This window comes from Strix aluco, chromosome 4 (assembly GCF_031877795.1).
Source record: "Strix aluco isolate bStrAlu1 chromosome 4, bStrAlu1.hap1, whole genome shotgun sequence".
NCBI classification, from domain to species: Eukaryota; Metazoa; Chordata; class Aves; order Strigiformes; family Strigidae; genus Strix; species Strix aluco.
The window spans coordinates 85,355,696-85,369,702 of NC_133934.1; the positions used below are offsets into that span (position 1 = coordinate 85,355,696).

Below are 14,007 nucleotides of genomic sequence, written 5' to 3' on the forward strand. Positions count from 1 at the left end.
TTTACTGTCTGGATTTTGGGGAGGAGAAAAAAAATACCTCACAGCTAGAGAAAAGGCTACTTGATAAATACAAGGTATTTGTAGATGCATTCTATAAATACACAGGGCAAAAAGGAGGCACATGCTCTTGTATTACTTTAATCTGCTTATAGTTGGACTTAAATATAATAGATGCAAATAACAGGAAGAATGTTTGATTGAAAAAAGTGAATAAAGCTGTGTTGTTTCTGTTGCTCACCTACTTCAGAAATAAGCATCACAGAAGAGTCTAAGAAAGTAATTAGGGCACATAAGAAATGGTTTGTCTCTTTGGAAAACAAATCTATGTTTGTGTCCTTTTAAGAAAAGGAAAACAACAAACCAAAAAAAATTAAAGAAACTTGCATTGTAATCATTTTTTATTATGGAAGTGGGACTGATGGATTATTGCATTTATGCCAGTAACATCGGAGACATGTAAATTATCTCAAAAGGACAAATGTAGGAAACCAGAGGCATCTTCAGAGCTTTGAAGGATGTTTTCAACTGCTTCCAAATTGACCAACCCAAGTCGGCCTAAAATCTTTTCCACATATTTAAGCGAATTTGTTAAGCCTTTACAGAACTGGGACTTGAGCTGGTTTTAAAAAGATTGCAACTGTCTCCTGTATTCAGAAGTTTGATAGATACAAGTGAATGGCACGTAACTGAAACATAATCTCTTCCTTGAGTTGTCAGGCTGCCTGCACCCTGAAGCCTGACTCATGTTTTGTGTGAAAGATGGATTCCCCATCCCAGTCCCCAGTTTTTTCTCTTTCTTAAACATTTCCCTACCAAATGTACAGGCCCGTGAATAAGAAGATTGCTTCACTATGTTTATAAATATTTGAGTTAGCTGTTTGTGTTTTAAACAAAAAAAAATAAAAAAATTTAAAAACTCAAAAACATTACAATCCCTGAAACGATCCACTTCAAGCTGCCATACATTTTCATCTGGCAACACGTGAAAACCAGTGATCAGTAAGGAGCCCCAAAAAAAAATAATACAAGAATTTTTAAGTTTGCTGCCTCCAGAATGAAGGGAAATGTCCAAATCCAAACATACCTACGTAATATTGACAAGCGGCTATGTTACAAAATAAACAAACTTCCAGCTTTTAAATCAATGTGTTGGAAAATCAGTAGTACCTGTCCCTAAGCCTGTGAGAGAAGAATCACAGGGAGGTGATGCTAATTGATATGGAAATCTCTTTAAACATCTGCCTTTCTTCTTGCCATCCCAAACAGCCACTACAGCTTGACAGCTTTGAGAGGCTGGTACCACTTGGGGGAAAGTGTAACATTTGTGTGTTGTCTTTTGATCTTGTATGCCTGTTTTTATGAATCTGATAAATATTTTTAATTGCTTGAGAATTTCTGCAAACTGAGGTGGAAGTTGTAAATTTGGAATACTTGTCAATACAAGCAGCCAGATTTCTGTTTAGGAAGCTGATGCTAAAGGGATGTAGTGAGAAAGGGAAAGCTGTCATCAAGGAAAAACAAACTCAAAGCCCTGAATACTGTAGATGGTAAAATTCCCAGAGACTCTGACATTTTTCAGGTTGCAATGTGCTTTAGCAGCTGCTCGCTGTTACTTAGGCTGCACAAAAGTGAAGGTAATTTTAGAGCGTGTAAGGAAGGCAGCTTTCCATGAGGATGATGCTTTTTCTTATTAGTTCCAGTTTCTTTAATTGTCATGCCACTAGTTGGTTTTGGATGGAAAAGTTATTCTGGTGTGTGTTTGTTTCTTATTTTGATAAAGGTAGTACAAGAGAATGGATGACAGAAATGAGTCTGAGCCAAAGTGCAGCAGAGGAAAGCTCAGTGGTCAAGCACTCTTTGGAAAGAAACTTAGAAGTATGAAAAAAAAAAAAAAAAAAAAACCAAAAAAAAAAAAAAAAAACCAAAAAATCTGTTTTCCACTCTAGGAGTTTTGCAATATTCCTAAGACCAGTTTCATGATTTGGAGCTGCTGGTTTTGCTGTTTAACCTTTTTTGCTACTCTAAAAGCAGATAGTTTGAGGAGTTACACCACCCATATTGACATATATTCTGTTAGGCAGTGAAAAAAACCACCACCAACACAGAGGAAAAAAAACCCAAACAAACTTAGAGTTGAACATAGACAGACCAAAGACCTTTTTCTTAGTCACTGTAACACCGCTTGTTTCTGATGGCTGAGATTTTAAAAGGAAATAGTCCCCCACAGATGCTCAGTTTCTCTGTACATTGCAGCAGCCCAGGGAGTTCTTGGGAAACTGCGAGCTGGGTGTTTGTGCTCAGCGCAGGTGTATTGGAGTGCTGCATGCCTCAGGATGCTGTCCTGGCTTTAAAAAACTTTCAGCTGAATGTCATGGAATGCTCAACGTCTATTTTAGCTTTTTTAAGCCCAAGTCTTTTTGTTTGCAATGATGCCAATTATTTTCTTCTTTGTTGATAAATCTAACTTAAAGAATGCTGATGTCCTTCCTACCAGGTAATACACTCTCAGAAGTAGGGATCAATTGCAGGATATGCAGAGAAAACATTGCTTTAAAAGTTAATATAAACAAGAATAACTTGAGCTGATGGTATCTTCGTTTTGTAGGTAGGGTTCTTTCGCAGTCTGCTCCAGGAACACCACCAAAGACAATAACGATCTCTGAGAGTGGAGTCATTGGATCATCTCTGAGTACAACAACACAACAGACACCAAATAAAATAGCGATCTCACCACTCAAATCCCCTAATAAGGTAAGGACCTGATTCTAGCTGCAACCTTCTGTCCCTCCTGCACAGTGGTCTGAACGGAGCGCTCTCGGCCTTTGCTGCAAGCTGTCTATGATCCCGCCAGTGCAGAGGCTCCACTGTGCATCGTGATGCTCTGCGGTAACGGCCTAAGCTAGATTTTTTCCAATTGGCTCCCTTACTGTGGTTTAAGTAAATAAGCATTACTGCATTAGTTTCCTATTCCTGCTGTTTCTTGCCATTCCCTAAGTATCCATTCCGAGAGCGGCTGTTCTCTCTTAGCCAAGTGCTCAAACAGTATTTTTTTTAATGCCTTCATAAAATGTCATCAGGTTGTTTAATGAGGAGACCTCAATGATGTTAATAGGTCAGCACTTACTAACTGTTGCCTGCTACCGCATAGATAATTTAGTCTTCCCTAATGATGTCTGAAGTAAATGAGATTTGCAGTGGTCCTTGACAAATCCAGAGCTGGAGATTGGCACAGGAGGGCAATAAAAAGGTAACTCGTCCATCGTAAGCTGTGTTGCAGACGAGCGTCATGGTGATGCTTGTATTTTAGACTTCATAAAATTGTCTTGAGAAGAGAAATGTTGCTGGAGAAAGGAAGAGTTAAGGGGTGAGGCAAGATGCATAGTGCATGCAAACGAAGTATCGTGTATAAAAACTAGCATAAGAGTAAAGAATTCTCTTAGTTTGGCTGTGCTTTACATATGTAAATGTAAACAAATGGAGTGAAGGACTTGTGTTTGACAATTATTAGGAAAGCAACATGAGGAAGAAGTAAACAAAATATAAATCTAGAAGCAAAGCTAACAATGAGTGGGGTAAAAAGATTCCTTAGGCATCTTGAATTTACTGTAGATAAGTAATTCTAAATATCTTTTAAAAGCAAATAGTTTCAAAAATTGGGAGTTTTCTTAAAACATAACAAATGAAGTTTAGAACAAGAAGTAGAAAACCAACCCTGGGAAGGGTGTGACTATATATAGAATAGAGTATTCAAACACTGCACTTTGCAGAAATGTAGTCAGAAGACTGGATCTTTACAGGAATCTGGAAAGTAGATTTGAAAAATACTTTTGTTCTTGTACTTTGGCTGAATCAGTAGTATGAGGTGAGATTATTTTGTTGTGCCTTTCCACAGCTCTCCTTTAAAATTTCATTTTCTGATGAAATAGTCATGGTACCGATTGTAAAGCTGTTACTCAGAAAATCCATCCTGACAATGCTCAGGCTTTGGTAGGCTAGTTTCCCTAAAAACAAACGGAAAAACCAAACCAAAAAACAGAAGCTGTGCTAGCTTTCTGCAGGGGCCTTTTGATGCTGGAAACCAGCAATGCCTTGAAGTTTCTACTGTGTCTATGTGTTGCTGTTGCACGTTGGACCCACGTGAGTTGTGATTAAATACAGCACCCTTGTTGACAGAAAGAACTCTTTGTACTGGTGGAGGACTGTTCTTTCATGAGGAGGAGAATGTATATGTACAGGGTCTTCTATCCTGCGCAGACATTTAAACTGCTTCTTTGTTTTGCCAAGCAGCTAACAGTGGTGTCAGTGGCCTCCCAGCCTCCCAACTCACCCCAGAAGACGGTGGGTGTCCCACTGAATGTAGCGTTAGGACAGCAGATCCTCACAGTGCAGCAGTCAGCACCCTCCTCCCCTGGGAAGGCTATAGTCAACCACACAACTGCCCAGGTACAGACTGACTTTCCTTTGTCTTCTAGCATGTCTCTGTCTCATCGCTTGAGGGAAACTGAAGTGTTGAACTGCAAATTGGCAGTGGTCAGTCCCAAGGTGTTCTTGTAGTAGTGCTTGCTTAAGAATTGACAAAAGCATTGCCCTGAGGAGCATGTGCTTCTTCAGTGAAGGGGTACAAGCCATTGTAACCCCATACACGAGGGCATGCTTTTAGAAAACAGCTTTCCAACCTGGAAAGCCCTACTTGGTCCAAGTTCTTGTCTCTGTATACTGAATCTCCCAAATCTGAAAGGCTCCCTCTGACACAAGGATGAGTTTTTTGGGTTGTTCTATCTCTTCTACCAGTGTTTCTGTGCCAGTGGCTAGGGCTGCTTTCCAGGTGTTTCTGAGGTTTGCAACAGTGGAGTTCATGTTCTTGTGGTAGAGGTCTGCATACGCAAGACACCGTGGTCTTGAGACCTACAGAATTAGAAATTACTACTTTCCTGTGTCCCATTTCTAGAAAAATATCAGGGTTTCTATAATAGCTTTGATAAATTTGCATTAATGAATATCAAGACAAAACTGACCATTCTTACAAACTAGTTTACTCTTTTGTAATCTTGGGTGAATCTTTTTCTATCTTGACGTCTGTTTTGGTAAACATGAAGGAGTGCGTATGAGTGTAAATAACCAGAGAGGATGTAATATAGCAGGGAGTGGACACGGTTGCATGTACAACAAGGAGACCAGAGACTTGGACAGATTTTGCCAGTCTCATCTTACTGATACAGGTGATAATTGGAATGCTGATACGGGGATGTGGACACCAGCATGATTTGAATATTTCTTTTTTTTTCATAGTAAAACTGGAAAAGTTAACCTTTTAACAACTGTTTCAAAAAGACAAGTCACTCTAACTCAAGCACCCTAAGTGACAAAACGGAGTTGGCTGTGTGGTATGCGTACTGAGTTCTGATCCAGAGCTATCTAACACAACACAAGGGTTTCACCTGTCTTCATTCAGATCAAGAACATGCCCTTAGAAGAGCCGTCACTTGAATTTTACAATTTTCCCAGTTGTCCTTGGATGGAAACCACTAATTTGTGTGTTAGCGGCAACTTTGCCCATGCTGGTGTCCCTGTGATAACACCTAGGCTGTGACTGTGCTTGCAGATAGTTCTTATTTTGAATCACTCCGGGTTGTTGATGTTTCAGTATATTTAAAAAAAAAAATCCCAAGAAAACATCTTATTTTAAAAGCCTGAACTTATTTCTAATGAAATATGTACAAAGTGAGATTTCATTTGTGAGGTTGCTGAAAGCTGAGGAGCTGGGAAAGTCTTCTAAGAAGCCACATCATACTATCAACCAAATATAATACTAAAACTTAATGCCAAGGACAATGATACGTTTAATATTGATTCTTAAATTAAAAATCCTGAGAATAAAAAGCTGAGCTCCAAAAGAAGTTAGATGGAAGGACAAAAAGGAGAAAGAAAACCAAGGTTTGAGTTTGCCAGCGAGACTGGAAAAGAGATCATTATCAAGCCAGTAGACTTATGGAAGTGTATAAATAAAATAAATACTTGCTTGTTACCAGTTTGTAGTTTGAGATAAATTGGAAATACGAAGTCCTGCAAATTCCAGATGTACCATTATTCCAGCTGTGAGGTAGCACAGGTCTGCCTAACTCCCTTTCTTTCCCCTTTTTGTTTTTTTTTTCCTAATAAATTTGTTTTGCTGCTTTTCATTGTTGTTGCTTCTTTAGTGTCTCAGCTTGTGCCCTCTTTCTTATATCTTTAGCTATCAGTTTATGGACTCTGTTCCGTTCCCTTCTCAAGGGCTGCGCAGTGATTTCTGTGTATTAATTGCAAAGTGTCTTAACAGGACATACCTCTACACACGGAGATAAATCATGCCACGGTCCAGCACAAACAGTTCTGCAAGTTTTTACCATGTGTTGTATTAGTAGGAATATTTCTAGGTTGGTTTGTTGCTTGATTTTTTTGAATACAAATCGAGCAATGTTCTCTGTAGTCACCTGAAGTGGTTTTGACAGACATTGTATCTGGGGAGGTGGACTGAGTGACCCTACTCATGTAAATATTGGTTTACTCTGGTGTTTGGTATAGAGCATTGAAAATGGAACTGAGTTTGCTCTGAGCTGTTGAGAGGCATTTAATCTCTTTGCATCCGTTTTACTTTTGAAAGCAAAAATGGGAATAACTGACATGCTTTTCAAGGATATGAATGGATTAAAGAGTTGCTCACTGACAAATTGAGTAAACAAAACATGCTGATGTTCTTTCTGCCTTTGTACAAGTAACTTTGTGCCCTCTGTGTTGGCTTAACAGGGTGTGAAATCAGCAGTGCAGACCATTACTGTAGGAGGAGTGGGTACATCTCAATTTAAGACAATTATTCCCTTGGCAACTGCACCCAATGTTCAGCAGATTCAGGTACCTGGAAGCAAGTTCCATTATGTCAGACTTGTTACAGCCACAACAGCCAATAGTTCAACCCAATCAGCCAGTCAAAATCCCAGTACAAATACACAGCCTCTTCAACAGGGTAAGTGCTGGTGCTTAATGTACTGTCTGAAGTTTTTCGTGGGTTTTTTCATGTTTTTGTTTTGTAAGCATTAAAATGAATACATAAGAGATCTATCAAGACCGCCAGATGTGCTTGGTTTTGTGGTAGACTCCTATAAATTTCATATTCTATTGTTACTCTGGTTTGTATGTGGAAACTCTCCTAGTTGTCAAATTGCTCTATAGTGGAGTCTGAATCCTTGAAGCATTTGAGGTTGCTTTCCCCTAGTTTCCCAGTGTTGTGGGTGACATGTAGCAAGTCCCAGATCCTCTGTATGAAAAGTATGAAGCCAGGATAGCCCACCAACATATTGCCAAAACCCCTGCAACGTCAAGATCCTTCCATGTAAAATGCTTTAGGAGCACCAGATGTTTCTGTCCATGCTTTCCAAAGCTGTGATGGAATAAAAGATTTCAAACTAAGCTGTGGGGTTTGTATTCTCCTCTTGCCAAGGGAAATCCAGGTCCAGAGGAGCTGTGTACCCAAGATGGTTTTTAAGCCATTTCTGTGAAATGTGCACACAATCTTGTGCCAAGTACCTGTTTACAAAGGTGTTCTTTAGACATAAATGTTACGTGCTGTGAGTTTGGTCAGTTAATCTCAGTGCATAGTTGCAGTATTAAGTACCTTTGCATTACGTGCATGTGAAAGTCTGGAGGACTCAACTGTGGGCTTTGAGGGAATAATGTGTGTTAATGCGATGTTGTTTCTCGATACTAGCGAAGCCAGTGGTGGTGAACGCGACCCCAGTGCGGATGTCTGTTCCCATAGTGCCAGCACAGACTGTGAAACAGGTGAGCTAAATGTGAAAGGCATATTCCTGACTTATTTTGACTGGATAGGGGAAAAAAAAGTCTGGTTTCAGCACTGTAATGAAATGTTCTAGTAATAAAAGTGCATTTGGAATCAACAAAACAATGATTTCATAAAAACCTCTTCTCTCTCCAGGTGGTGCCCAAACCGATTAACCCAACTTCCCAGATAGTTACTACTAGTCAGCCCCAACAAAGACTTATTATGCCAGCCACTCCACTGCCACAGATACAGCCCAACCTCACCAACCTCCCGCCGGGCACTGTGCTGGCACCAGCACCGGGTACAGGAAACGTTGGCTATGCAGTCCTTCCAGCTCAGTATGTCACACAGGTATGGTGTTAACCCAGAGATAAATAAGAAAGTAGAGCTGTTGTGGAACATACTGCTTTCCTCTTAAACGTTCGTGCTCACCACCTGTTACCTGACAATAAGGGGACACAGTTTCTTTCAGGGATCCTTGGCACAATGATGACAGAACTAAATTGTAGTTACAATTAAAACTTTATTTTCTTAACAGGATTTTTTGCTTAGCATAGCATAGAATTTATAACCAGAATAGCACAGGGTTTCTATAAGCAGAATCAGTGTAATACAATTTTATAAATAGCGTAGTACGTAATTTATAATACAACTTAACTTAGAATTTCTAATCGCCTAGACCCTCTGAAGATCAGGTCAGATTCTTAATACATGGTTTGCTTTATCGATATAACAATCATAATCTAGACTCAAAAATCACATAAAAGTCTATGAGTCACTCTATCCTTGGGGGAAGCAGATGTCAGTGGAGGCATCCTTGGCCATCAGGACATCACAAGTCTTGCTGTCCAGCAGCAGTTCTGGCCCAGGTTCCTCACTTAGAACTTGTAACTGCTTGATTGTACAGACTGTGTACAATGTGTGCTGTTACACTTCCCCGTTCTGTGACAGGGTCATCGCCACCACCTGGTTATCTGGGTGCCTCAGACCTCCATGGACAGTAAGGAATCGGCCTGGTGCCCAGGAATCTTGAGGCCAGTAGTGAGGGGAAGAAATCTGTTTGGTTTGTCTGCTTCAGGTTCACAGGACCTTCGTGGCCAGATAATGAGGAGAAAGGGAATGAATATGCAACCGCTCGGTCACAGAGAATGGTGCTGGCATTATAAAATGGTGTTCGTTATGCTAACCACATTACCAGCAGTCAGGAGCAGGGGGTACTGGTCACACCAACCCAGGTCTAGGGATTAGGTTTTTTGCTCTTTGCCAAGATCTGACCAACATTCAGAATGAAAAGGAAAATAAATGAAACATTCTGTTGAAGGCTGACCAGCCAGTCTGTACAAACAAGGACTCTGTCAGCTCATGGCATTACTGGTACCTCATTTTGGGTTCCCTTCTGGTTTTGTCACAGCTGCAGTTTAACCCTGAAGACTCTTGCTGTGTCCTTCCAGTCCACTTTCACAAATCTTACCTTAAACTAAATAATACCATTTGTTGGACCTCTTCTCAGAGGTTTTCTTCCGAACCCAATCTGTCCCCTTTGGCCTGGTCCCAGTAGGTCCATATCTTGTTATGTACCAATCTGTCTTCAGAACCTGTCCCAGCGGGAGCAAATGGCTGTGTATGGGTAATACAAAAGAAGGGAGCCCAAAACAGTGTCATTTAGCAGGTTTTTAGGAGGTTTTGGTTTTTTAATGTGAAAAACAAACCGTGGGGTCCAGATATGCAGAGAAGTTGAAATGGAAATAATTTCACTTGCTTTTATTTGATTCCATATTAAGTGGCTTGTATATTAAGGAAGTCACTAAAGTAATTTCTGCAGGAAGCAATCCTGCTCTATTAGGGGCAGGTTTGCTTAGGAAAAGAAGCGGGAAAATGACCATGTTTTTAGGAGCTGGAACAGTTTGTACTCTGAACACTTGTGTGTAGTCTGTTATCTGTATGGCTGTAGGAACTGTAATAGAGAACAAAAAGACCTTCTAAAATAATTTTTTTATGCTAAGTGTGGAGACAGGAGGTTGCCACCTGGTCCAAGTTCTATAAATGTCTAAAACTGTGCAAGCATATTATTTTTATAACAATATCTGGAAAACTAATTGAAGAAACCTAGCTACACCTCCTCTTGTGTATACTTTAATCTATTTTGTTACACATTAACGTTTTTGTTTTGTTAGCTACAACAATCATCATATGTATCTATAGCAAGCAACACTGGCTTTACAGGGACATCTAGTATCCAGTCACAAGCACGGCTGCCATTCAACGGGTGAGTGTTTTGCAAAGAAAAACCAAAAAAACCTGTATAGGCTGCTGAATTAACATCTGTCAGACCCATTATAAGGAAGAGTGGGAGCTTAGGTATTGGAGTTTGGTTTGGGGGGTATTCCAAGAAAATCTAGTATACTGTGGTATGGTTATTACCTCTGACTAAAGGACATGGATCTGTCTGACAATTGAGGTGGTCTCATCATCAGAGCTGTGTTTTCCTTTCTGTTTTTTAAACTCATGTAGCAGGAAGATGACCTGAAAGCTTCCTGTTGCTCATTCTTCTTTTTGCATCAGCACCTGGGAGCTACCAGCCTCAATTATTTCTTGACATTGCTGGAAAGAGGTGCTGGACAATATAAGAGCTAGATGCTTAGCATGTGCAGAAATCCAGCCGAATGGCAAAATGGAACTAAAGCCCAAAATAAATCCTCATAGGAGGCTTTGATTTTTTTTCAGTCTTGTATTTTTTTCTTTAAGGATAAAAATAACAGCTAACATGTATTATCTTCCCTTTGCCAATCCAGCAGGCTCAGCTGTTCTGCACAGTCCTTTTGTGTTATTGTTTGCTGGAAGGCCAAGGTGCATTTTGTTGCTTGCAACCTCAACTGATAGAAACTAATCCAAAACCTAGATGCAGCTATTCAAACAAATGGGTTTGATTTAATCTCCCTGGCATTACATGCTGAAAGTGCTGGATAGGAATGGAATGAATTTCATCAAAAGCGATTAGTGACACAAAATCGGAGTTTTAAGAGCCATTAAAGACTGTGTCTGATATAAAATTTATCTAGAAACTGAACACCATGTTTTGGCTTGCTTTCCTATTATTCCGGAGCTGCTTTGTTCGGTTTTTTTTAAATTCCAACTAGAACAAAAGGAGAGACACAGTCATGTTGTGTGAACCTGGGTTGGATCTAGTCCCCTTGCATGTATAGCTGTTCTGGGGCAGTTTTCCCTGATTCTAGTTTTCAGTTATGATGCTTCCTCTAGCTTTAAGCGTCATTTCTACTTTAGGCCTGCAGCCAGACTTGCAGCAAATAACCCATCTCTTTCTGGGTTGCAAAGGCACTATATAAAGGCACTATAGGCTAACTGCGTTACTTAAACGCAGTCAGCCAAAAACCTAATGCAAGGGCAATATAAAGATTCTTTTCTGAGTTTTTCTTATGAGTGATTTACTTGAATTTAAAGTAGGAAGAAACTGATAAAACAGTGTGCGTGTATATAAATGCACTTTTTTCCCCCCCCAGAATAATTCCTTCTGAATCTGCAAACCGTCCCAGGAAGCCTTGCAATTGTACTAAGTCTCTATGTTTGAAATTGTAAGTACAACTTGGGGGTTTTTTAAGCCTTATTTTTGACATCACAAATTTATGCTGAGTATCGGAATATAATGTTTTTAAGTATATCAGAAATGTTATGTCTCGATGCTAATTGAAGGTTGCTGTTGATATTGGTGGAGATGTTGCAGTGCCTGTGTAATTTTGTAACTCCTGTGAGCTATATAGACCCTAACATTTTATAAATTCCTGATTTCGCAGCTTTGTGGTGTGGTGAAGGCAATTCCACTCAGCAGCTGTAGTTGTGTTGTTGTTGCTATGAGTGAAATGACATCCCTTGGTATCATCAGTGGGTAACTACTATACTTTGGTGATACCATGTTGTATCAAGTACTTCAGAAAAATTGGGCTGTGTGTCTTCTTAAATGACTGAATAGACAAGTGATTCTTCACTGATAGGTCTGAGTCCTGCTCATCCTCATGAGATATTTTGCTACTCCATTCAGTGTCTTTGTAAGAATTTGACATAAAAGCATTTTAAGCTGAGGAGATGCTATGTTTCTTTGTCTCAAGTTAAAGTCAGTTTAACAGTTTTGGGACAATAGCAGGAGGAGATAGTGAAATTAATCTGTGGTTCCCAGAATCGTGGACGATGAAGAGGAAATTGATGGTGTGCTACTCAAAGGGAAAGTGATGCAACAGTATCTGAACCCAAGTTAAGAAGTGTGTTTAAACTTTTCAGCTTGGGTTTCTTTTCATGTAATACACCCTACCTCTGTGTGGGGAGGTGTGCCCTGTGCTTCCTAGCCTCAAAATTGTCTGTTGCACAGAAGACATGGTAAACAGGAAGATGCATAGCTGGTTTTTCAGATGTTTTACAACATATGTGACTGGCTTCATAGTGCCAAATGTATGTTAGATGCTTAGGGTTTTCCACTTTGGCACCTGAATGCTCTAGAAATTCTAGGAGAATAATGGCGTCACTGGTGATGCTTTGCACCTTCAGAATGCTGTTTGGAAACAAACTTTTCTTGTAAGTTACTGTAATTTATATATATATACAATGGCTAGGCATATATAAAATGGCATTATATATATATAAGGGCTAGGTGTGGAGCAAATGGCTAATTCACTCCGGCAAAGGTGCTTTCTCCCTAGTAAAACTTTTTCCCATCTGGAAGGGGAGTTCCTTTTTCCCAAATGAATGTTGAAGGTAGGCACATAGCCTGAAAGAAGAAAACTCAGAGAAGTTATTTGCTCACTGATGCTCTGGGTTGATGTTGGCGCTGTTTGTTTTGGAAACCAGGACCATTCCACTACTGAATTTTATACAGGACAGAAAGGAGAGCTATTACAGATTGTAAAAGCTTTTGATATAGTTTGTCCCTGGGACCATTCAGGTTGCTAAAAATCACCAAAATGCAGTTCAACCAGACGAAGGGACTCTGGGCCAACCCTAATCTAGTTCTTGTGGTGTAACCCTGGGCTAGCCACGGGAAGCCAGTTTTGCAAGGGGTTCAGGCTCCTAAAGATGTGCTCCCAGGATTTCAAAGGTAACTGAAGAGGATCAGCAGTTTCCATCAGCTATACGTGGAGGTGGTACTGGACGCATTGAAACATGCCAGAGTTTGTCGTGGCCCAAAGCCATGTTTGAGCTGACAATGAATGTGGTGCTTCCATGTATCAGATCTGTGGGATGGTGTCATGAGATCTTGGTTTGGTGGGAGGTAGCAGAGGTACATAAGAGGCATGGCAATGTGATTGGCTTTTCCTGTCAATGTTTTGCTGCTTTTTATTCACACACTTGTCCCTTTAAAAAATCTCAGATAACTACAGCTTTATCCTCATCCAGATCCTCTCCTATTTTACCTGTGCTCCAAAGCCTATGAGGTGTACCACTAACAAGTTCCTCTTCTATTCCATCCCTGCTATGGCAAACTCTGCCTCAGTTCACAGCTGTAAACAGTTTAGGGGCAAAATTAACAAAAAAAGACTGGTTGCTGTGTTAGTCAGTTTGCCTGTTGATTAGCACTCCAATGGCTTGCCTTTTGTTTTGGCTGTAGGAGAGCTCTTGAAGGCTGACTTGATGAAGTGGCTGGGCCAGGAACTGGCGATGAGGTGGCTGTGGCAGGATGGCCCTCAATGTGTGGGTCAGCCACCCCAGAGTCACCCTAGAAATAAGTCTCATGAGCTTCTCTTGCTGCTGTGGGGACCTGTGCTATGTGAACACATAGCTCCAACAGACAGCCTGGAGCTATACCTGTGTCTTTAGACAGCAACTAGACCTGCGCTAGAGGATTTAGGCCTTGCGGTGAGGCTTGATACCACTCGTACACCTGGAGTTGAGCATAGGGTGACCCTTACACCTACTGTGTGTGTGTATCGTCAGACTAGGACCTTCTGCTACTGCCATCGGTACTAACACCACTGTAATGGTCGTGTTTACAAATGCCTTCTGCATCTTCTGTTTCAGGTATTGCGATTGTTTCGCAAATGGTGAATTCTGCAATAACTGCAACTGTACAAATTGTTACAACAACCTGGACCATGAAAATGATAGACAAAAAGCAATAAAGGTGAGGGGCCTCTTCCCCTGTCCCTGGGATCAAAGCCATTTAGCTTCCGTCTTCTGAAGCTACGGCG

The 14,007-nt window shown here is 40.5% G+C and overlaps 1 protein-coding gene across 6 annotated transcripts in view; it reads left to right on the plus strand.

Annotated features, from left to right (window-relative positions):
- The window catches only part of LIN54 (lin-54 DREAM MuvB core complex component), a 41,309-nt gene that overhangs the window by 22,757 nt on the left and 4,545 nt on the right, over positions 1 to 14,007 (plus strand). For 5 of the 6 annotated variants that reach the window (XM_074823902.1, XM_074823906.1, XM_074823903.1 and 2 more), the window contains exons 4-11: positions 2,606 to 2,751; positions 4,288 to 4,443; positions 6,784 to 7,000; positions 7,742 to 7,815; positions 7,970 to 8,167; positions 9,991 to 10,082; positions 11,335 to 11,406; positions 13,838 to 13,940. In XM_074823902.1, the coding sequence (XP_074680003.1) occupies positions 2,606 to 2,751; positions 4,288 to 4,443; positions 6,784 to 7,000; positions 7,742 to 7,815; positions 7,970 to 8,167; positions 9,991 to 10,082; positions 11,335 to 11,406; positions 13,838 to 13,940 (1,058 nt within the window). The remainder of the gene's footprint in view (positions 1 to 2,605; positions 2,752 to 4,287; positions 4,444 to 6,783; positions 7,001 to 7,741; positions 7,816 to 7,969; positions 8,168 to 9,990; positions 10,083 to 11,334; positions 11,407 to 13,837; positions 13,941 to 14,007) is intronic. The other variant, XM_074823907.1, reaches the window with a different exon arrangement.